Consider the following 24,557-nt stretch of genomic DNA (forward strand, 5'->3'; position numbering starts at 1 on the left):
TGGTCCTCCCCAATTGCCGGGACTGGGGTTCCACTTCTGGTCCATTCTTGCATACGCCGGTCTCGGGCTTGCCTGAGGCTCTCCTGAGCAACTACTTCACTGCTGACCCCCGCTGCGGCTCTCGCCTCGGCTTGGTCTGCTCGTATCTGTTGCAGTCTCACCGCGAGCTCTGCTTGCTCGGCTCGATGGGTCTACTCCCTCAAGATGTTGGCTTGCTCGTCAAAGAGCTGATCCAAGGAGGCTAGGTAAGTAGGCACTTGGTACAGGGGGTCTTCTTCATGGCGGCGCCGTTCCAGACTTCTCATGCGTGCTTCCCAAACTGGGGTTCTGATGGCCGGCGGAAAGAACCTCATTGGTGTGGCAGCGAGGTGTCTTTCAAAAATCCGGCACAAGTAATGGAGTGCCTTTCTGACGGCCAAGGGATAGGTGTCTTGGTGCCTAAATCCCGTAGCGGTCACTCGCCATGGCTGGATGTCGGGGTAGCGGTCACTCCTGGCGATGACCAGGATCACCCTGCAGCGGAGGGTACCATGGTGCTCGTACTCTCTGATGTAGTACCTTGGGCGTTCCGTAACGCCAAGGCTTTCCAGGGCGTTGATCAACAGGCTGGGGAAGCCAGGTGCAGCTTGGCAATTGCCCTGGGTCCATCCTTCCTCAGCCATCTGAAAACAAAGATAGGGTGAATAAACTTGCACAATTATTTGGGGTACACAAAGGGAGTAGATGATATTTATTATTGCAACATGGTGGGATACAGACTTCATGGATACACGATTATTAGGGCAAAGGTTCTAGCTTGGGATGCTACTCCTATCATGGGGACTCTTCCTCGATCTGGATAGGGCGCTTCTTCAGTGGAAGACACTGATCCATCACGTCGTCTTTGGTCTGAGTACCTCTATCCCAATGGGTTTCTTCGGGTTATTCTTCTTCGGTCTGAGTGCCTATATCCCAATGGGTTTCTTTGGGTTCTTCTTCTTCCTCCTCTATCCACCCACCTATTCCTCTGCGAGCCTCGTATTCTTGTATTCGGGCTTGGAGAGCGGCTAGGGAATTCTCGGCGCGTGCGGCTCTTGTCCGTTGTTCTTCCAGTCCTGCCTCACATTCTTGCATTTGGGCTTGGAGAGAGGCTAGGGAATACTCAGTGCGTGCGACTCTTGTCCGTTGTTCGTCCAGCTCTTGGGTTGCCTTTTCTGCTCGGTGGACTTGTTGCTTTAGTTGTGCCGCTTGTTCGCGGTAGAGCTCATCCAGGCCGGTGAGGTAGATGGACAGGTGGGAGACCGTATCTTCCAGATCTTCTTCTTCTCTTCCGAGTCCTCTCATCTGTGCAATCCATGTGTGTCCTCTTCCTTCAGTAGGCGGGAAAAATCCCATAGGAGTCTGCTGAAGAAGGTGCCTGTAGATCACCCGTAGACGTCGGAGGGCTTTACGGGCGGCTTTCCAGTAGGTGTCCAGGAAACGAAATCCAGTGGTGGAGATGAACCAGGGATCCACATCAGGGTAGCGGGTGCTCTTTCCCACAAAAACCATTACGTCACACCAAAGAGTGCCCCTGGAGTCGTACTCCCGGTAGACGTACTCTGGTGGGTCCACCACTCCAATGCGTTCCAGGCTGAGTATCAATAACTTAGGAAGGCCGGGCTCTGCGTGACAGATTCCGCCAATCCATCCATTGTCAGCCATCTGGAACAGGGCAAGAACCAGTGGTGAGTGTTTGTGTGAAAGAAGGATCAAGGAGAGAAAAGTCCTAATGTAAAAGGGCCTAAAACAGGGTTTGCTCCTAGGGTTGCGTCCTACGGCCAACCTACGGCTCTTATACCACCTGAAGCGTCCCCTCATAAGAGAAGACTTAAATGTGATACAAACATCAGTCCCAGGAGGCTGATGACACATTTATTACATAAGATGGTTCATCACCGTACAACTCTACGCGGTAATGGGAAGAGGAGCGCCACTATCGCGAGGATTACAACCCACACCCACACAACGATATTATTTATAAAAAGAGGGTCATCAGAGTCTTGCGCCATGCGGTATCTCCTGCGGGTGACCCTAATCCACATGCAAGGCTGAGTGCAGGACGGTACCCCTACTCAGCGTCGTCAGGAACAAAGTCTGGATCTTCTTCTGTAAAAATAAAGGATGGGGTGAGTACAAACATACTCAGCAAGTCCAACCACACCCACGGAGGGGAAATAACAGAATATAATGCACAGGATAATTCAAGGATAAGGATAAGGTTTACTTTGCGGAAAGCTAGATTTTATGTAGGGGTTCATTTGGAAGAAAACATTTCCAAAAAAAGTTTATAAGTAACCCATGGTGTTTATCCACACAGGATCCAAGTTTAAGCTGCTACCGGACTCCTCATCCTCCGTAGCACACAGCACAACTGCCGGACACTTTTCCAAAACAACTCACGCCAACCCATCCCAAAATAAACACTAGTTATGTGACCACACCGTAACTCGCCCAGTACCGTTGGCACAGCTATTCGAATAGATTCTTAACTCTGCAGAGGTGTGCAACTTTACCCACAAGCGGGGTACCGCAACTCGATCACCTTAGTGTCGGTGCAGATCCCAACAAAGCAATTACCCACCTTAGCTAGACCTGACTAGCCATCACGGGATGCACCAAGGGGTTATCGACCTATCACAGAGGTTCTAACCGGGGCATAAGTGACACAGAGCTAATCCCTTCTCCTTGATCACCCGTTGCTCTCAGCTCTACTGATGGCTATCAGACTAACTAGTGGGGTTTATGCTAAGCCGTTGCCCATTCAACGGTCGAGTGGTTTGCACGATAGTGCAGTTAGGTGAGATGACACACCAACTCGGTCCTTAGTTGTGACAAGATGGATATATCCTTTTCTTGCTCTCCCACACAGGCACAAGCACACCAAATGGTAAATCACACAGAAATGCCATCCATCCCGTCTAAACTCATCTTTCGAAATTCCACTTTTATCCCTTCCCACACACGCACACATTTTCCTTTATAAAACAAATTGTATTGAATTTAAGGTCCTAAACGTAGTGTTCTAGCAGTGATTAACCTCCAAACAACACATTCAGACATTAATCTAGGTGGTCAAGGAATGGTCATAACAAATCAAGGGGTGGCTATCCAACCGTGTTTTCAGCAAGCAAAATATATGCAATTTTCTAAAACAGGCCAATAGGTTGTGTTTATAAAAACTAGGACAAAAGCATGCATCAAAGGATGGGATTGAACTTGCCGTCTTCGAAGCCTTCCGGGAAGTCCTGCTCGAGATACTGTCCTTCGGGTTCTGGGTCACGGAACTGGTCCTCGTTCGCTTGCTCGCAGAACTGTTCGTAAGCGGGCTCTCCCTCGTTCACACCATGATCTACGACGCATAGAAACATGCACACAATCAAGAAACAGAAATAAAAGTTTTATCGTTGAGCTCGAATCGGAAACAGTTAAGATATGGAGTTCGGAGTAATATTTTAGGGTGGTTTCCTAATGTCACGGCCAAAACTATATTAGAAATGGCGTGGTAAAGTTTCGGGTCGACCAGAGATGTTTTGGCGCATGAAATGATAAGTTAATGGTGTGTTTAGGGTCTAAACAAGGGTTCAGGGACTTGTTTGTAATTAGTGAAAGGATTTGATTAGAATTAGTGAAAAGGGTAGGGTTCTATTTATATATAAGTTTATATAGTGGAGGGTTCGTTTGTAAATATAATAAAGGATGGGGCTTTATTTGCAAAAGGCCACAAAGTGGAAGGATTCTTAATTAAATTGAATAAAGAGGAGGGGGTTTTGGGCAAATGTGCCCCCCTCTCCTTCCTCCCGACCGCAGAACAGGGGAGGGAGGGCGGCTCGCCGTCAGCGGCCAGGGCCGGCGGCCTGGGGGCTCGGGGGTGGTCGGGATGCGAGGGGAAAAGAGAGGTGGGGCCATGGGGGGTTGATTCCCCTCTCCAATTTCATGGAAGGGGATCTGCAGGGAGGCGCGCAGCGGCCATGGTCGTGGCGGGCGAACGACGGCCATGGGCGGCGCAAACAGGGGTGGCTCGGGGTGAGTTGTCGTGGGGAAAAGGAAGAGGGAAGGCAAGGGCACCTACCTCGGCCTTGGCTTGAGCAGGGAGGCGGCGGAGCGGGCCAGCCACGGGAGCAGGCGCGGTGGGCGGAGCGGGTTCGCGGCGGTGGCGCTGCTACAGCTCGGGAGGGGGCGAGCTATGGTGGAGGCGGTCGTGGAGCGGAGGAGCGGCGCTGGGGGTCCCTTTATAGGGCGCGAGAGGCGGTGGGGAGCGTTGAGAGTGGCGGTGGCGGCCGGCGAGCGGCGCGGAGTGCCTTTATGGCGTTCGGCCGCGTTCGCGCATCGCGGAGCGGCGTGCGCGTCGAGAGCAGCGGCCAGGGGCAGTGCGCTTCGGCGGGCGGCGTGGCGAGGCAGGCGACGAGACGCGTCGATCAGCGACGCGCGGCATGGCGGGCGTTCTGGGCATGCGGAGCGCGTGGGTACGGCACGCGGGCAGGGCTCGGGGCGTGCACACGGGCGAGCAGTGCGGGGTGAGCGGCTCGGGGTTGCTCGGCCAGGGAAGGGGAAGCGGGTGTGCGTGCGCTCGCGCGTGCGTGCGCGTGGGCGGGCCGGGAGCGTGGGCGTGCAGGGCAGGCGGCGGCCGGGGTCGTGCGCGCGGGGAGGAGGGGCGGTGCGCCGAGCGCGCGCAGAGGAGAAAGGAAGGAGAGAGGAGGAAAGAAAAGAAAAGAAACGAAAAGAAAAGAGAAAAGATATATGGGAAAAAGAAAAAGGAAAAAGGAGAGGAGAAAGAGAAAAAGAGAGAGAGAGGGAGGGATTTTTGCCGGTGCTGATCGCGGCGTCGACCACGGCTGTCGGCCATGCGCGCGTTGTCGGGCGACACGCAGCGCATCGCGCGGAGAGGAAAAAGGAGATGGGACATCGGTTGTTCGGGACATGAAAAATTCCCGGAATTTAGGGTTTAGGGCTTTAAGAGGGTCCTGAGCTCAACGATGAAAAATAATTTTGAAAATAAATTAGCGAGTGATTTAATTAGTAAATTTTTCGGGACGTCACAGCGGCAATGGAGAAGAAAGAAGATGGGGGCTAGGGTTCGGGGAAGAGGGTGAACGGGCGCTGGTGCAGCACCTCGGCGTTGGCGCATGATGCGCGGGCCTCCTGCGCGCGTTGCTCTGCATCTGACACGCCGCGCCGTCCGTGCTCGCCTCCGCGGTGCGCTCGCCTCCGCCGGCGCTCTGCGTCGCGCGCACGACGGCCGAGCTCCGCCGCGCCGCAGAGCTGAGTCGCAAGCACGCCACCGACGGCGGCCTGTGGGCGGGAAGCAGGGGCGCCGCGCGCTGCTCGTGCTCGCCCTCGGCGCGGCCGCGCGCGCGAAGAAGGAGGGCGCCGGAGCAGGACCGCGGGCTCCGCTTGGCCGTCGGGGGCGGCGAATCCGGAGACGCGCGTCGGGGGCGGCGGACGCCGTGGAGCTCCGAGCTCGACGCCATGGAGGCCTTCCATGGACTCCATGGAGCTCCGAGCTCGCATGGCAGGGCCTGCGCGCCGCGACGCCGAGCGCGGCGCCGCCCGCCGTCGGCTCGCCGCCGCCCGCCGCGACGCCGAGCTCGCCGCGCCGTGTCCGCGAGGGAGGGGGAGGAGGGGCCCCTGGATCCAGAGCCTCCCTCCAGGACCTGCAGCCCGTGGCGGCGAATTGAGCAGGGGATGGGTCGGAGCCGGCGCAGCGTCGGAGAGGAAGGAGGGGCCGCCGCAGCTCCCTCTCCCTGGCGCGACGGAGGTCGAGGAGGGAGGGAGGGTGCCTGCGAGAGAGATGTTGAAGGAAGGAGGAGGCCAGGAGAGGGGAGAGAGTGCGGGAGGGGCTGGCGACGGAGGGAGCGACGAGGGGAGAGAGTGCTGCAGGGGCCGGCGACGGAGGGAGCGACGCGGCCCCAGCTCCACCCGCTCCTGGCCATGGCGGCCGGCCAAGGACGGGGAGCGAAAAGCGGGGACTTGGCCGCCGGAGACAGGGAGGAACGCTGAAGGGAGTAAGGGCCGCGGCCGGCGCTGCCGTGGACGGAGAGAGAGGAAGAGGCCGTGGCAGGGGAGGGGAGGAGGAAGCCGGCCGAGCGCGCAGGGGAGGGGGCCGGCCGGCCGGCGCGGCGCTTCGCCTCGGGGAGCTGGAGGAGGAGCTCGCCGGTGGGGGAGGGAGGCGCTGGGCGGAGGGTGCGACGGCCGGCGACGGAGGCGGCGACCGAGCGCGGCGGAGAGGGAGGGAGCGGGGACGGAGTGAGGGAGGGAGGAGGAAGGAAGAATAAAAAATATGTGATGTGTGGGATCCGCGGATGGTAGTTGATGTAGAGTAGAAATATAGAGGATGAACGAGTGCAGCGAAATTAGAAATAAAAGAGAGAATTTGGATGACCAGACAAGAATATTTTTTTAAAAAATGTATATAGAGTTTTATCAGTGCGGACAGCCTTATGGAGCGGCTACGAGCCTACCAAGGTCTGAACACGAAATCCAGCCAAGATTTTGTGCGCTTCTGGAAAAAGGACGAAAGCTGAGGTCCCGAGTCCTCCCAACCCCCAGCCTTGACGGCGGCACAAGGGGCGGGGACGCGGGGTCAGCGACTGGCCCGCCACGGGCTCGGCGGCCGTCACCGCGTTCGTCACACCGCGCGCGGGGGACTCACGGGTGAGGTCACGCGCACGCGCCGCGTCGCTCTCGCGTGCTCCGCGGCGGCCGGCGGGGCTCACTCCGACCCCACCAGCTCCGTCCCTCTCTCTCCAACCCCGCTGGCTCTTCGAGCTGGATTTGTTTCGGCAACCAGAGGTGACGTGGATTCTGGGAAAATTTTGAGTCAATGTTAAATATAAACAAGTTACTGCCTCTCTTTTGCGTGCATGCTAGGTGAACTGAACGTACCAACATTTTATCAACAATGTTAAATATATAAAATAACTCGGTTGAGCAGTGTGATTAAATTTGTGCAACCTAAGAGACTCACACCGAGCAGATGTACCATCCATGACATGCATGCTTACTCCTTTCATTCAAATAAAATATATAAAAAAATATTTGTGTTCTTACCTCTACTTTGAGGTGAAATTATAATTTTGCTCTTATTTTTTAAACTTCATGATTTTGCACTTTAGTATTCACAATTCAATACGATTTTACCTCTAGTCAACGGTTAAAATAGGAGCAAATATAAAAAATCAAGGGAAAATCTATTTTTGACCATCCAACTCTAAAACTGAGTATTCTTGACCATCGAACTATCAAAACATTTATATTTAGATATCCGGCCGTTTTGAATGGTCGTTTTGCTGACGATGACGACACTTGGCAATAGCGCCCACATATGAGCTACTTTTCCTCTCTCTATTTCTTCTCCCTTCTCTGCTCCGGCGCTCTTGACCGCCGACAACTCTTCTCCGGCGCCGGCGGGCGGCGGCAAAGCTCATGCTCTATGCTCCCCTCTGTCTTTCCTGGAGGTCAAGCCAGCATATGAGCCACTATCACTGCATGCCCCAAGATGCGCTGGGCGGCGGTCCTCGTGCAAACGCGCTCCGTGACGACGGCCAAGAGATCACCAATTCACGGCGGATCGGTCGTTAGAGCTCATGAAGGAGGGGTTGGGAAGGGAATTTGGGAGGCGAGTGAGCTTTGGGTGGGAGGGATTTGAAATACATGGAGGGAATCAAGGTGATTTGGTCGCAAAGAAGGTGCAGCTTAAGGTCAATTAATGGTGACCAAATGAAGAAGAAGAGAATTGTCGAGCTCAAGAGAGAGAAGGTGCCCAACTCGGGATAAGGATGTAGGGGTTTTGGTGACTGCTGCAACCTTCCCCGGTGAGCTGCCGCCATAGCCCCTCCACCTCCTGCGTGCTCGCAATGCTGACATATGGGCGAAAGAAAAGAGAGAGAAAGAGGAAAGAAAAAAGAGGAAAAGTAGCTGATATGTGGGCCCCACTGCCAGGTGTCGTCAACATCAGCAAAAATCACCTTTCAAAACAGTCAGATGGTCAAATAAAAATGGTTTTGATAGTTTGATGGTCAAGAATACCATGTGTTTAAAGTTGGATGGTCAAAATCAAACTCAGATGATAGTTGGATGGTCAAAAATTAATTTTTTCCAAAAAGATCAAAGGTAAAATCTTGATGACCCTCTGAAAAATAAAGGTTAGAACCACAAACTTTAAAGGGAGAGGGTAAAACCACTATTATACTTCAAAGCAAGGGTAAGAGCCAATATGTAACAGTTTGCCACCTAGACACCTCGAAAAGAAAGGTGGGTTTAAAAAAGGGAAAACCTGGTAGCCAATAGCCAGCCTAGAGGGGATGCGATTCACACGAGCCAACGGAGGACGCGGACAAGAGGCCGGTAGGCCACCACGGAAAGGCCCCGAGCAAAAAGAGCACACGCTTCGCGGGGCGCTGGCATCACCCGATCCGGGATGACATCACGGCGTGCGCCACCCACAGTGCTCGGCTGGCGTGGAGTGTGCTGCTCTTGACTGCAGCACAGCAGCAGCCTAGCAGCCAGCAGCAAGTCGAACGGCAGCAGCAGCCCGGACTCGACAGGGCCCGCCCCCACATCCCCGGCGGGCAGCGACGCGTGTGGCCTGTGCTGTGCGTATACGCGCCTCCACCGGTGCGCGCCACGTGTGCTAGCCTCGCCTCATCGCGCCGATCGCGGTCTCGTCTCACCAACCAAACCCTCCACACCACCGGCTGCGCCCTCGTGGGCCCCGCGCGTCAGGCTCCGGAGGCGTTTTCGTTTTTTATGCGCGGCACCCCCGGCGTGTTGCAGTATTGTTAAACCGGCGCCCGCATCTACCAGTTAACGCCTCCCTTCCGTTCCCTTCCTCCCTTCTCGCATTTCCGGCCAGGGGGACTCGACATTGACGCCTCCGCCGAGCTTTGGTAACCACTTCCTCCTCGTCCTCCTCTGCTCTTGTTCATCGTCGTCGTTCTTACTATTCCCCACCCCTTGCCTCGCGGCGCGGTTGTGGGGTTCGATTTTGGGAAGGGAAGGAAACGGGGCGGGCGCGGGAGTCAGTTCTCTTCCAGCGACGTTTTCATCGCGGTTAATTAAGGCTAGATTTCCCCTTCGGTTTGATTCTAATTGATGGAATTAGTATTGAAAGGAGGCGCCTATGAATTGTTTTTTTTTGGGCGAGGGTCATGTGCTCGTTGTTTTGCTTTCCGAGGAATGTTTGTTTCATCCAGGCCGCGTGGCGGATCATGGAATTAATTGTTGAGGAGGCTCTTTTCGCTGCTGGATGCTGAAGCATTTTATTAAGGCCTCTACTTTGCTTCCGTGGCACATGAGCGTGTGCATCCTTGAATTTTGCGTCAGTCGGTTGGGCTGAGTGTTCTTGTGTATTGCGTTTCATGCTCTATCCAAGAAACATGCTTCCTAGTTGACACAGTTGGTACTTAGGGTCCGTTTTCTGTCATGTTCTGGAATTTCAGCTGCACATATGGATGTTGAGAAGGGGGCTTCCATGTTGGAATTTGGAGCATTATGGCAATCTATTTCTGCTGCCTCGGTTCTGTGAATTTGTACTTGGTTCCGAATTATCCATGTTGGCAGTTGATGTTGTCTCATCTCCTTTTAATGCTGTTGCGTCACTTGGAGTTGGACAGCACTTGTTCGCAAAAAATTGAAAATATGTGCTTTTGAGGACGATTGTTGGCCATTGAGCTGCCTGTCGTGGCTGGTTTTGTTGAGTCAGCAAAGTTTTGGGGACGTTTCGGAGGCATGGGCAGGCATGTGCTTTTGTTTATTCTCCCACCAGTATCTATTGGATCCGATTTTTTTTCTCGATATTTTGGATCCGAAATTTTATAGAATATTCTCCAGCTGTTTGTTTATTAGCTTAGAGGCACTTGTTCTTTTGTTTGCTTAACTTGCTACTCTGCAATACACTATTCTCGCTGGTTGGTTTTGGAAATTTGGTTATCCGCCCATCATAGACCTAGCATACATGCTTACCAATTGTTAAGTAGCGGCTTCAACAGTTTCCAGTTTCCTGTGCTGCTATAGAGTTAATTACAAGTTTATCTGTTACTTTGAAACTGTAAGTAGTGGATTGCTGTAATTGTTGTCTGTTATTTAGCTTAAAGAATTAGTTGCCATGCTCGCAGTCACCGGAAGCACTAGGAATGGTATTTTTGTCCTTTTCCTTTAGGTTATTAAATTATTTGTCAAATTTGTGTAGGGGATGACTGGCAGTAGAAGGGTCCAAGCCTCAGGCTATCAATTGTACTGTCCTGGTTGGAATTGCCTGGACAGCTGGATTGCAAGTCTGTGTCCACGTTAAAGTCTTCTTGTGGAGGTGAATGGCGCTTTCATTTTTTTTTTCTGTTTTCTTCATATATTGCATTTCCATTTCACTAGACATGTGGCTGTGCATAGAGGATGCCATGTATTATTAGTATCCTGGTGGCATCATCTAGTGACATTCATTTTCATTGCAAAAGACGGCTTCTTATTGCATATTTGAATTGGGCGATTCAGAGTTTTGGTTTGAATTTGAACTAAATCCTGATAATTCTCAAGGAAATTCTGCTATTCTACATGGGTTCTTGGTATTTTTTTTTCTTTTGAGGAAAGGAGATATGCTGCCTTTTTTTCCCCCTTTTTAGTTGGTTTCTCTCCCAGTAAGGTAACACTTGTATTAGAGTATATTAGGCAACTCCGGGTATGGTTAGTTTAGAATTGATTGCAATCTCGGGATAACCTTCCTTATCTCTAGGAGAGACTACTTGCTCTCCAAGCCATGTACTCCTATATAGTCAGCCCAAGGGGCTCAAGCAATACATCTACGCATTATACCCAAATCTTGCATGGTATCACGAGTCTAGGTTCAAACCCTAGGCCTCCGGATTCCGCTGCCCTTGCGCCGCCCCTAGGGAGATCGATCTCTGCCGGGGGTAGCGCTCCCGTAGGATCTGCACACGGATCCCTTTAATCCGCAGCGCCGTCGTGGTCTTGCGGTAGCAGAGGGACATACCTCTACTCGTGGCCAATCCATGGTGGTGCCGCTTGTCGTCCTCATTGGGCACACATCGCCAAAGGGCCGCCGCGGAGGTTCGCCTTGCTGTTGCTGTTATCTTTTTTCCAATCAGAGATCGGTTTGCGTCGCCCTGCCGTTCGTCGCCGCTCAATCATCGACACTCCCGAGGATGAGGTTGTTGTTGCGCCTTCCTAGGCTGTAGCGCCGACGCTCGTGGTCAAGCCATCATCGTCGGTGTCGCCACCTTTTCAGGCGGTGGCGCCATCCACTGCCGGTCAAGATGGCACTTGATCTGAATCTGTGCCTACTGCCGTTTTCGCGCGGACACCGCCGCCGATGTTGCTGATGGAAGACACCCGTGCGCTTTTCAGTTGCCTCGTCTACCATCGCCATCCACCGCTCGCCGTCCTGCTGCTGTCATCGGCAAGAAGTTGCTGATTTTGTGTATTTGGGCGCCTTCGTTGATGCTTAGGATCCGCGCCCTCCTCCACGGCTTCGACCATGTCCACCTCGACCTCGGCTACTTCAGCACTAAGGGGCTACAATCTGCTTAACAAGCCTCTTCGGCTCCCATTCCAGCCACAACATCTGCGGCGCATCGACGATTGCGACTGAGGGGGGATGTCATCTGTTTGGCTTATTCTCCAGTCTCATCATTTGCGCGCTCCCGTTGTGACTGCGGGGGGATGTTGAGTATATTAGGCAACTCCGGATATAGTTAGTTTAGAATTGATTGTAATCCCGGGATAACCTTGCTTATCTCTAGGAGAGAGGAGAGGCTACTTGCTCTCCAAGCCATGTTCTTTTATATAATCAGCCCAAGGTGCTCAAGCAATACATCAACGCATTATGCCCAAATCTTATAGTTTGACATTTATTTCTCATGCAGCCCATCTTTGAGCAGTGCGGTACCATCTTGGCTTGGAAGTCCCTTATTGCCCTCTAATTCATTGTTTTGTCTCCTAGTGATTAGTTCTTATCTAGCAATAATACTCGTTTGTACTATAATTTTCATAACACCCACACACGTAGAAAGAACTGATGGATCAACTATCATTGTTGCTTTTATTATTGAGGCATGATACTGAATGAAGCTCAAGAATCCTTTATGAAAGGTCTCTGTAAAATGTCACCTTCTCTGGGAGTTTCTTTGGATGGATAAGAAGATTTATAATTGTTCATTCTCACACATGCAGGATACCATACTGCTATATCGACCGAATTGTTCCTTGAAGCTTAGGTAATATAAGGCAATGGGATGTTCAATGGTTATTCTGAGAAATGACCAATGGTTTACTAACTAGTGTTCATTAATTGAGTGGCCAAACATGCGGTGGAAACGAAAGATACATCATGGAGGACCATCTGAACAACAACAGGTCAGTCCACTTGTGGATGAAGTATGTGCCATTGACGAGGAGGTTTCCCATCTTTGTAGAATTAAATCTGAACCAAGTCAGAGAACTCGTGCATCCATTTATGCTGGCCAGAAGAGGCCTGTCTCAACATTCAAGTTATTATCAGGGAGAGAATCAAATTGCTCGGGGATGGGCAGATTCTCTTCAGCTGATTGCTCTTATGCTCTTCGGAAACACCTACCAGTGAAAGGCCCATGGTGTGTGGATGACATGGATAGTGAAGCTTACATCTCACAGTTCTCTGCAGATGGTTCACTTCTAATTGGTGGGTTCCGGGTATGTTATTTTGCTATTATGGAGAACAATCTAACCATCGTTGTATTGTTTTTTTTCACATTACTTGGATTAGAAGCATATTGTCATGTTAGTGGCTAACAGTACCTGCCTAAATATATTCAGGGAAGCCACATCAGAGTCTACAACTCTGAAAAAAATTGGAAGGTTCATAAAGATATAACCTGCAAACGTCTGCGCTGGACAATTTCAGATATTGCCCTCTCACCTGATCAACGATTCCTGGTAATTCTCTTATACATTTTTTTGAAATAATAGGCTTGGAAATACAGCTTTTTTTTTGTGAAGCAACTCGCTTGTGTATTCGAGGAAAAGAAATATTTTCTTATTGGCATGTGTCTATGCTTGCTTGATCTTTTCTACATAGGGGCCCTCATATGATTATTATAAGCATTTTCCATTAGTTTACTACATAATGCTTCATGCATCATACCAGATTAGCACTTCAAAAGTACTATATGTTAGCACTTTCAAATGCACAGCAATGTGGGATTGGGAATGGGAATTTCTTCCCTATGAAAAATTTAGTCTTCATAGTTTCAAAAAAAAAAAATTGTTCTTCAAAGATATAGCAGCCAATCATAATTATGCGAAAACTCTTACACCATTTTATGTTTCTTTTGAGAAAATCATAGGTTATCTTGGCGATATGGGTAATCTTTGTGAACTAATTAAAAGGTATATAAGTTCAATTTGATTCCTAAACATATCTCTCTACAGATGCAAACTTTCATCTGACTTTTTAACAATTTTCTTGCACAAATCTCAGAGTTCATTTGAGGGCTAATAGTACACGTATAAGTGGTTTTGTATTTCCTTGTCTGTATCGTTATCCTTACTAAATTGCTAGGATCATTTTTTTCAGGCTTATTCCAGTTTGTCGCCTACTGTTCACATAGTAAATGTCCAGAATGCTGTAAGGGAATCACATGCTAACATTACAGTATGTCCTCTCCTTCATCTTTTTCATTTTCAAACATGCTCAAGTTAACCTGTGCATAATTGATTATGAAGTTTACTTTCATCAAATGAATGCTTATAGGCCAAACTTAGCTAACTGTCAAAGCACATTGAGGTGAACTTTTTTGTTTGCATTAAATGTTACTTAACAGATGAAAGAGGGAACTGTGTTGGAGTGTGTGTGTGTGTCGGCCCATACAGGAGGCCCAGGCCCATGTATTGTATTCTATATACCCACCATTCTAGGGTTTGGAGGAATCAATGGAGTTTATTCCTTCTAGCATGGTATCAACCTAGGTTTTAACTTCTCTCCCCTCTTCCTCCTGCCGCTGCCGCTGCCGCCATGGCTGGCTGGCTGCCGGCGCCCCCTCCCCTCTCCTCCTCTCCCGCCGCTGCCCCTGCCCCTGCAGGCGCGCGCGGCCCCTGGCGGCCCGCCGCCGCCCTTGCTGCTACCGCAGGGGCGCCGGGTCTGGGCGCCGCCGCGGAGGGCGGGCTGGCCCCGGCCGCCGCCGCCGCACTCGCCGTCCTGCCCCCCGCCGCGGCTGCGGCCGGCCTGGCCGCCGAAGGTGCCGGGGGCGCGGCCGGCCCAGCCCCCGCGGGCGCGTTGCCCACCGCCGCTGCCCTGCCTGGCGCGACCGGCCTGGGCGTCGCCCCCCTTCCCCACGCTGGCGCCACTCCTTCTCTCGGTGGCCCCTTCCTCCAGGATTCCCACAGGGCCGCTGCCATCGCTACGGGCAAGCAGCCCCTTCCTGCCGGGGTCGCTACGGCCGACTCCGCCCTTGCAGCAGTCCTTCTCGCCGCTAAGACTGAGGCTGCAGCGGCCCAGGAGCATGTACGCGCGGCCGCCCTCGCTTGGGAACGCGAGCGTGCTGCGGCAGATGCTCTTGCTCGCCAGGTTGCCGAGGCGGAGCACTACCTCTTCATCTCCTCCGACCGGCAGCCGATCGTCGACTTCACCGACACTTCACCGACACTGTCGCCTCCTCCTCCCACCAGGCCCCGTCTGCCATGACAGGCCCTCGACCCGACCCGACCGATCCGATGGTCGCCCAGCTCCACCTCCAGGCCGTTGGGGTCCAGAACATCTGGGCCCTGGTTTCCGTCGTCCTTGACCCTGCGTCGTCCTCCTACGGGCGCTGGCGGGACCAGGTCCTCCTCAGCCTCCGTCGCTACGCCCTCGACGATCACGTCCTCCTCGACACGCTGGTTGCGGCGTGGGACACGGCGTGGCTGCGCCGCGACAGTGTCGCCATGTCTTGGATCTTTGGGACCCTCTCCTTAGATCCCCAGGACATCGTCAAGACTCACGGTGGCACCACGCGCCAGGCCTAGCTAGCACTCGAGGGCCAGTTCCTTGGCAACGCCGAGGCCCGCGCTCTTCAGCTCGATGCGTCCTTCCGCACCTTCGAGCAGGGGGACCTCTCCGTTGGTGAGTACTGCCGGCGGATGAAGGGTATGGCTGATGCCCTTCACGACCTCGGCTGCCCGGTGGGAGACCGCATCTTGGTGCTTAATGTCCTGCGGGGTCTCAACCACACATATGGCCACCTGCGGACATGGATCACCAGGCAGCAGCCTTTCCCCTCCTTCCTGCAGGTTCGGGACGACCTCGTCCTGGAGATCACAAAGGGGCCCATGACAGGATCGTCCTCCGCCTCCTCCACTGCGCTCGTTGCTACTCCACCGAGCTCCTCTGCCCCGCCTGCCACCTCTCTTCTTGGTGCTCCTCCCCCCGGGCCAAGCGAGGGTGGGGGGGGGGAGGGCGTCGTCGGCGAGGGGGGCATGGTGGTGGTACCGGTCGTCGGAGCACACCCACACCTCCTGCTCCTGCTGGTGTGCCCTGGCCATCCATCAACAACCCATGGTCAGGGCACATCTCGATGTGGCCATTCCAGTGCCCGGGGGGGCTCCTCCTCAGCACCAGCCAGCGGCCATGTTCACGGGCGCCGCTCCTCCGCTCATGCCGCCCTGGACTCCACCCGCGCATCCCAGCCCGCCTCAGCCCTGGTCTGGTGGATGGGACCGGGCTGCTCTGGCATAGTCCTTCAGTAACTTGGGGCTGACACCGCCAGTCAGTACCGACTGGATTGCTGACTCGGGGCTTCGTTCCACACCACGCCTGATACTGGTATTCTTTCTTCTGTCCGACCCCCCATCCTTCTTTCCCCTCTTCTATCATGGTTGGTGATGGGTCTTGTCTTCCTGTCACCTCCGTGAGTACTGCTCCTGGTTCTTTTCGTCTTCCCAATGTTCTTGTTGCTTCCAACATGGTACACAATCTTCTTTCCATTCGCCAATTTACAGTTGACAATTCTTGTTCTGTCGAATTTGACTCTTTTGGTCTTACTGTGAAGGATTTGGCTTCCCGGCGTCAACTTCTCCGATGTGACAGCACGGGGCCCCATTACACCCTCCGTATTCCTGCTTCCGCTCCCCCCACCTTCGACTTCCCCTTCGTCAGCTGCATTCACCGCGACTTCCTCTTCTACTACTTGGCATCACCGGCTTGGTCATCCCGGCTGCGACGTTTTGGCTTGCCTCAGTCGTAGTGCAGATGTGCCTTGTACTAGGGCTCCTGATGAGCATCTTTGTCATGCGTGCCAGTTAGGTCGTCATGTTAGATTTCTTTTTTATACTTCTCATGCAGCTCATGCTTTTGATCTTGTTCACTGTGACTTGTGGACCTCTCCGGTACTCAGTATTTCTAGCTATAAGTACTATTTGGTGGTGGTCGATGATTTTTCTCACTTTTCTTGGACTTTTCCTTTGCGCACTAAGTCTGAGACGTTTTCCACCCTCATCCACTTCTTTGCCTAGGTGTCCATCCAGTTCGGCCTCACCATTAAGGCCGTCCAGTGCGACAATGGCCGTGAGTTTGATAACAACACCTCTCGTTCTTTCTTCCTCTCTCGAGGTGTTCAGCTGCGTATGTCTTGTCCGTATACCTCTCCTCAGAACGGCAAGGCTGAGCGGATGATTTGCACCACTAATGATGTAATGCGCACCCTTCTGCTCCAGGCTTCTCTTTCTCCACGCTTATGGGCTGAGAGCCTTTACACTGCCACCTACTTGCTCAACCGCCTTCCTTCCACTGCTTCCCCTGCTCCCACTCTGCACCACGCTCTTTTCGGTACCCGTCCTCGATATGACCACCTTAGGGTGTGCGTGTTACCCTAACCTCTCCGCCACTGCTTCTCATAAGTTGGCTCCTCGTTCGACTCGTTCTGTGTTTCTTGGTTACTCCCCAGACCACAAGGGGTACCGCTACTTAGACCTCACCTCCCGCCGGATCATTATCTCCCGACACATTGTGTTTGACGAGTCAGATTTCCCCTTCTCCACCTCCTCTACACCCACCACCGACCACGAGTTGGACTCCATGTTTCCGACTGACCCGGTGGTTCAACAACCTTTGTCTGCTTGTCCGTGTTCAGCAGGTTTCCCTGGTGCACCGGCAACGCTTCCAACGGTCTCTGCTGCGCTACGCGCGGCACCGGAGTCCCCCGTTGCGCCACGCGCGGCACCGGTGTCGCGCGCTACGCCCTGCGCGGCACCGGAGTCACCCGCTGCGCCACCCGCGGCCCCGGAGTCACCTGCTGCGCCACGCGCGGCACCGACGCCGTCTGTCGCGTCTGGCGCGGTTCCGGCGGGGCCGGTTCCTGCACCTCCCGCGCGGTACGCCCAGCCTGTGCGGGTCTACCAGCGCCGTGTGGTGCCGGCCCCTGCGCCGGATCCAGGACCTTCGACTCCGTTCCCGGTGGTTCCCGCACGGTACGCGACTCCTGTGCGCGTCTACGAGCGCCGTCCAACGGAGCCGTCCCCACCGACAGCTCCACCGGAGCCGTCGCACCGTGCTCCGGCTCGCTCTCACGCCGAGCCGGCGGTGTACCACCCGCACGTCCTCCATCGGGATCTTGGACATATTCATCCCATGGTGACGCGGCAGGCGGCTGGCGTTATTCGGCCCGCGACCCTCTCAACCACTGCCGGAGACCAGTGCATCTCTCCGGTACCCTCCGTCCGTGACGCCTTGGCGGATCCTCATTGGCGTCGCGCGATGGAAGAGGAGTACACATCTCTTCTTGCCAACCAGACGTGGGATCTCGTACCACGCCTGTCTGGTTGCAACGTGGTCACTGGCAAGTGGATCTGGACACGTAAGCGGTGTGCTGATGGTACCCTGGATCGCTACAAGGCTCGCTGTGTTCTCTGGAGTTTCACCCAGCGGCTTGGTGTGGACTATGATGAGACTTTCAGCCCAGTGGTGAAGCCTGCTATAGTTCGCACAGTCCTCTCGCTAGCTCTCTCTCGCTCCTGGCCCGTGCACCAGCTGGATGTGAAGAATGCTTTTCTTAATGGCACTCTGACTGAGACAGTCTACTGCAGTCAGCCAACGGGTTTTGTGGATTCCAGTCGTCCTGACATGGTCTGCCGGCTCAACAAATCTCTCTACGGCCTGAAGCAGGCTCCTCGGGCTTATACTCTCAATTTGCCACGTTCTTGCTGACTTTGGGGTTCACGGAGGCTAAGTCAGACACTTCTCTATTCATTTACCGCCATGGGTCTGAGACTGCCTATCTGCTCCTCTATGTGGATGATATTGTTCTCACAGCTTCCAGTCAGCCCTTACTTCAGCGCATCATCATGTCCCTGCAGCTGGAGTTTGCTATGAAGGACCTTGGTGTGCTCTACCACTTCTTGGGTGTCACTGTTGAGCACCGTCCTTCTGGCATGTTTCTTCACCAGCGGCAGTATACTCTTGATATCCTGGAGCGGGCCGGGATGACTGATTGCAATCCCTGTTCAACCCCTGTCGACACTCAAGCGAAACTGTCTGCGGATATGGGCGCCTCTGTCACTGATCCTACTACCTACCAGACTCTTGCTGGTGCTCTGTAGTATCTCACTTTCACCAGGCCGGATCTCACATATGCTATTCAGTAGGTCTGCCTTCATATGCATGACCCCCGGGAGTCACATCTCACTGCTCTGAAGCGCCTTCTCCGATACGTCCGTGGCACTATCGACTACGGCCTGCTCCTTCACCCATCTTCCTCCGCTGAGCTTGTCGTCTACACCAACGCTGACTGGGCGGGGTCTCCAGACACTCGTCGTCGCACTTCCGGCTATGCCATTTTCCTCGGTGGCAACCTTGTCTCCTGGTCGTCCAAACGGCAGCCGGTTGTCTCCCGCTCCAGTGCAGAGGTGGAGTACTGGGCTGTCGCTAACGGTGTGGCGGAAGCATCCTGTCTCCGACAGCTCTTGGCTGAGCTTCACAGTCCGCTCGCCAAGAGCACTCTCGTCTACTGCGACATCAGCGTCGTGTACCTCTCCACAAACCCGGTTCAACATCAGCGGACGAAGTATGTGGAGATCGACTTGCACTTTGTTCGTGACCAGGTTGCTGTCGGAGATGCTCGGGTTCTCCATGTTCCGACTACCTCCCAGTTCGTCGACATCTTCACCAAGGGTCTCCCCTCCTCGACATTCTCTGAGTTTCGCTCCAGCCTCAACGTCACTTGTGGCTAGTTGAGCCTGCGGGGGGGTACTGTGTGTACTTCTTCTTTCTTGTCCAGTCTCGAACTCCGCTGCGCCGGCAGTTCAGACTGCAAGGGGGTGTTGGAGTGTGGGTGTGTCGGGCCATACAGGAGGCCCAGGCCCATCTATGAGGCCCATGTATTGTATACTATATACCCACCCTTCTAGGGTTTGGAGGAATCAATGGAGTTTATTCCTTCTAGCAAACTGATTGCATCAATTTTTAAAATGCACTAAATGACACGCAGCTCTCCTGCGTAGTTCGATTAAATTTGTGATTCTCGTTAGCCCCCACCTTTATTGAAGGTTTGTGGGCAACCGGATTGGACCCTGGCTGGCAAGCACCACCTCTCAATTTTTGTGTCCTTTTTTTGTGATCTTAGATGGGATAGATATAAAAATAATTGATTCTAGATGGATTTGGTCCGTTAAGCTTGGAGATTGTTACTTTTTAAGGGTCAGTTCAAGTAATCTCAATAGAAAGGACAACATATTAGTTCTACAAAAAAGAACAATGAAGTACTCTCTCATATGAAGTTCTTTTATCCTATACTGTAGTCAGTTCCCCCTCAACAACTATAATTGCCTTTGGTCTGTGATGTTTGGCCACATTCAGAATTGTGCTGTCCCATTTTGATCTAGGTTGACAACAACATGAATCTTCTAATTTTTTCTCATCATTGTGAATTATCGAGGTGTTCAGATGTGTAATGCTTTATTTGAATATCTTTCATAGTACTAAGCCTTTACAAAAATAGAGGAACTTAAGACAGTAGCATTTGTGGAATAGGTTAATTGAACATCCATTAATTCCAAGCTCTGAAGTTAATTGAAATTCATCATAGCTTGCACCATGTGGTCTATTGCACTGCAACAATTATACTATGATACCTAGTTTTATTTAAAGAATCTAGAAGCAATTTTCAAGGCAAGTGGTACCCTCTGGTACCACTAATTCACCAAATGAAAAGGGGACACAACATACACACCTGCTCCGCATACCTTCTTTTTTTCATAGTTGCCAACATAGCATTTTTTAATCACCGTAATAAGTGTGTTTGATGGTGCATCCTCAAACGGAGCTAGAGCCTTATTACTGGCTAGTGAGGAGCTGCACTCTTGGGGTTTGGCTAGGGCTCGACGGATTACTCATCTCCTCACCTCAGTACCTAACAAGCATTGAGCACAGATCAGGGTTGTTTCTTTGTTTATAAAGTTGCGCTTGTTTTGTGTAAGGCTGCTGGCGTGAATGTGTGTGGGTTTTTGTAAGGGCTCATACCCTTTTTTCCTTCTTAATATAATGATATGCAGCTCACCTGCATGTTCGAGAAAGAAAATGAACATTTTTATTCTAGTTATATCAGTTTATTTTCACTAACTTTTTTTCATATATATATGCTAGTGTTTGGCTATATCATTTTTTTTGTTATGTAGGAAATTCATGAGGGTCTGGAGTTTTCTGACGATGATGACGAATTCTCCTTTGGGATATTCTCTGTAAAATTTTCAAAAGATGGGCGAGAACTTGTTGTAGGAAACAACAATGAATCAATATGTATTTATGATCTTGGAGCAAACAAAGTAACAGAACGCATTAATGCACATGTGGTATGAAAATTAAAAGCATGAGTAAGCCATATATTTTATTGTTTATAGAATCTATAGTAAGTGTAGGAGGGAAATAATGGATGTATTCCTCCAAATCCTAAAAGGGTGGGATATATAGATTCTATACATGGGCTCACATATACACCAACACCCCCCCGCAGTCTGAACTACCGGCGCAACGGTGTTCAAGACTGGACAAGAAGAGAGTACAAATAGAGTACAAATGGCAAATACCCCCCCACCGCAGCCTCTGTTACCCGGACACGGCACTCAAGCCACATATCGCGTGTCCGATACGCGCCAGACACGGATACGTCGCGGATACGATGCCGATACGTGTCCACGGAGTATCGGGATAAAAATAAATGGCAAATAAACGGATACGCGGGCCGAACACGTATCTGGACTTTTTTTTTATACGGCCCAGCCCACGAAGCACTCATCCATATCCCAACCCCTTCTGACCTAGCCCGTCACGGCCAGCAGCCAGCACTCGACGGCTCGACGCACGCAAGCGCCCGCCCGCCCGCAGCGCACGAGTGCCGCCGCTCGCCGGCGCCGGCGACGAGCCGCCGCCCGCCGGCGAGGAGGACTGTCGGCTGCAATCTCCGGTGAGTTTCCCGTTCCCGTCGTCCTCTAGCCTTCGGATTGATTTCTTCTTCCCACCTTTTCCCTCTCTGATTTTCTCCTCCCAGATCTAGAGACCTCACTACGCCAGACCTGTTCTTGCTTTCTTCTGTAGTTCTGTAGACAGTAGATGGCTACATCGAGCAATGCTAGTGCTACTGCTGGAGGCGCTAGCACAAATGCTAGTGGTAGTACAGGATCTGCATCCACGGTTGATATAAAGGCTCCACTGTGGGCTTATGTTAACATTTTAGAGAAGCCTAAAACAGGAGGCGGCAATGTTCTCTGGAAATGCAAGTATTGCTCAATGGAGAAGTTCACTAGCTACACTAGAGTTGAGGCTCGCTGCAGAAATCAGGAAGGGGAATTATCAAGTTGTTCAGAAGAATCATGGGCAGACTGTTCCTCTATTGATGAATTTGGCGATCAAATTGATTAACCAACCAGCCTCATCTTCTTGCTGTGAACGCAATTGGAGTACATATAGCTTCATACAGTGTCAAAAGAAATGCCTTAACTCCAGAGAGGGCTGAAGATTTGGTCTTTGTGCACTCAAATCTGAGGCATATGTCAAGAAAAATAGATGCATACAAGACAGGAGAGACAAGAATGTGGGATGTGGGAGGAGATTCTTTTGACACTATGGCTGGTGTAGGTCTTCTTGAAGTGGCTGAACTCTCCCTTGATGAGCCTGAATTGCAAGCTGTGTCCTTTGGTCTTGAGGTTGTCAGCCTGGAAGAGAATGAAGCACCTGTTGAGGATGTAGAAGAATAAACTATGAAGCATTGAACTCCAAGCTGTCAAGAAAAATTAAACCATGAAGCGCCTGATATGTATTTATATTGACTGCTATAAGCTATTTACCTATGTTGAACATCGAACCATGAAGCACATGTTATGTATTTGTATTGACTGCTATCTCTATGTTGAACATCAATTTCTTATTGTTGTCAACTTTGATATGCATTGTCTTTATTTAATTTCATTAAAAAAATTGAAACGTATCCACGTATCGGAGTTTTTTGGGAGAGTGCCGTATCGGCGTATCCGTATCGGCCTCGATACCGATACGCGTATCCGTATCAGGGTAACTTAGCCCGCAGCCACAACTAGCCACCGGCTACGTTGAGGCTCGAGCGAAACTCCGAGAAGGTCGAGGAGGGCACTCCCTTGGTGAATATGTCAGCAAACTGGGAGGGAGTCGGGACATGGAGTACCCGAACATCGCCGATGGCGACTCTGTCGCGCACGAAGTGTAGGTCGATCTCCACATGCTTTGTCCGCTGATGCTGGACGGGGTTGGTGGAGAGATACACGGCGCTGACGTCACAGTAGACGAGCGTGTTCTTGGCGAGCGAGCTATGGAGCTCCGCCAAGAGCTGTCGTAGCCAGGACGCCTCCGCCACGCCGCTAGAGACAGCCCGGTACTCCGCCTCACCACTGGAGCGGGAGACAACCAGCTGCCGCTTGGACGACCAGGAGACCAGGTTGCCGCCCAAGAAGACGGCGTAGCCGGAAGTAGAGCGACGAGTGTCCGGGCAGTCAGCCCAGTCAGCGTCGGTGTAGACCACCAGCTCAGCAGAGGACGAGCGGTGAAACACCAGGTTGAGGTCCACAGTGCCACGGACGTAGCGGAGGAGACGCTTCAGCGCAGTAAGGTGTGACTCTCGGGTATCATGCATATGAAGACAGACCTGCTGAAAAGCGTAGGTGAGGTCCAGCCTGGTGAAGGTGAGGTACTACAAAGGGCCAGCCAGACTCCGGTAGGTAGTAGGATCAGCCACCGAATCACCCAGATCAGCAGACAGCTTCGCCTGAGTGTCGACAGGAGTGGAGCAGGGCTTGCAATCAGTCATCCCAGCCCGCTCCAGAATATTGAGTGCGTACTGCCGCTGGTGAAGAAGAAGACCAAACGGGCGAGGCTCAACAGTGATGCCCAAGAAGTGGTGGAGCTGACCCAGATCCTTCATAGCAAACTCCCTCTGCAGAGAGGAGATGACACTCTGAAGCAACTGCTGACTGGAAGCTGTGAGCACAATGTCGTCGACATATAGCAGCAGATAGGCAGTCTCATCCCCACGGCGGTAGATGAAGAGAGACGTGTCAGACTTGGCCTCGGTGAGTGCGTACTGCCGCTGGTGAAGGAGAAGACCAGACGGGCGAGGCTCAACAGTGACGCCCAAGAAGTGGTGGAGCTGACCCAGATCCTTCATGGCAAACTCCTTCTGCAGAGAGGAGATGACACTCTGAAGCAACTGCTGACCGAAGGCTGTGAGCACAATGTCATCGACAAAGAGCAGCAGATATGCAGTCTCATCCCCACGGCGGTAGATGAATAGAGACGTGTCAGACTTGGCCTCGGTGAACCCCAATGTCAGCAAGAACGTGGCGAACCGAGAGTACCAAGCCCGAGGAGCCTGCTTGAGACCATAAAGAGATTTGTTGAGTCGGCAGACCATATCCGGACGACTCGATTCCATAAATCCTGCTGGCTGAGAGCAGTAGACAGTCTCTGACAGTGCCATGAAGAAACACATTCTTCACGTCCAGCTGGTGCACAGGCCAAGAGCGTGAGAGCGCAAGCGAGAGGACCATGCGCAAAGTAGTAGGCTTCACCAATGAGCTGAAGGTCTCATCATAGTCCACACCAGGTCGCTGAGTGAACACCCAGAGAACCCAGCGAGCCTTGTAGCGCTCCAGTGTGCCATCAGCCCGACGCTTATGCGTCCAGATCCACTTGCCAGTCCCCATATTGCAACCAGACGGACGTGGCACGAGGTCCCACGTCTGGTTGGCTAGAAGAGTCGCGTACTCCTCTTCCATCGCGCGACGCCAGTGTGGATCCGCCAAGGCGTCGCGGACAGAGGAGGGTACCGGAGAGACCCGCGGCTCTCCCTCGGTGGCGGAGAGAGTCGCGGCCTGAGACGTCATCCACCGAGTCACCATAGGATGAATATGCCGAGGATCCCGATGGATGACTGGCGGGTGGTACACCTCCGGCTCGGCTCGAGAGGGAGCCGGAGGAGGCGGCGGTGGCGACTGCTCCGGTGTAGGCGTCGCAGGAGCCTCCGGAGCAGGAGGCGACGCCGAACGACGCCGGTACACCT

At 52.5% G+C, this 24,557-nt stretch overlaps 1 protein-coding gene across 6 annotated transcripts in view; it reads left to right on the top strand.

Moving 5' to 3' along the window:
- The first annotated feature begins 8,760 nt into the window (after window positions 1-8,760).
- LOC120673338 (LEC14B protein-like) overlaps window positions 8,761-24,557 on the top strand; it is a 28,118-nt gene continuing 12,321 nt past the window's right edge. Inside the window, exons 1-7 of one of the 6 annotated variants that reach the window (XM_039954127.1) lie at window positions 8,761-8,906; window positions 10,208-10,324; window positions 12,202-12,245; window positions 12,325-12,699; window positions 12,823-12,942; window positions 13,583-13,660; window positions 20,650-20,823. In XM_039954127.1, the coding sequence (XP_039810061.1) occupies window positions 12,334-12,699; window positions 12,823-12,942; window positions 13,583-13,660; window positions 20,650-20,823 (738 nt within the window). In that variant the 5' untranslated portion in view covers window positions 8,761-8,906; window positions 10,208-10,324; window positions 12,202-12,245; window positions 12,325-12,333. Of the gene's footprint in view, window positions 8,907-10,207; window positions 10,325-12,201; window positions 12,700-12,822; window positions 12,943-13,582; window positions 13,661-20,649; window positions 20,824-24,557 lie in introns of all 6 variants that reach the window. The other 5 variants (XR_005674618.1, XM_039954126.1, XM_039954130.1 and 2 more) reach the window with 5 other exon arrangements.

Source organism: Panicum virgatum, chromosome 5N (genome assembly GCF_016808335.1).
Source record: "Panicum virgatum strain AP13 chromosome 5N, P.virgatum_v5, whole genome shotgun sequence".
Classification (NCBI taxonomy): domain Eukaryota; kingdom Viridiplantae; phylum Streptophyta; class Magnoliopsida; order Poales; family Poaceae; genus Panicum; species Panicum virgatum.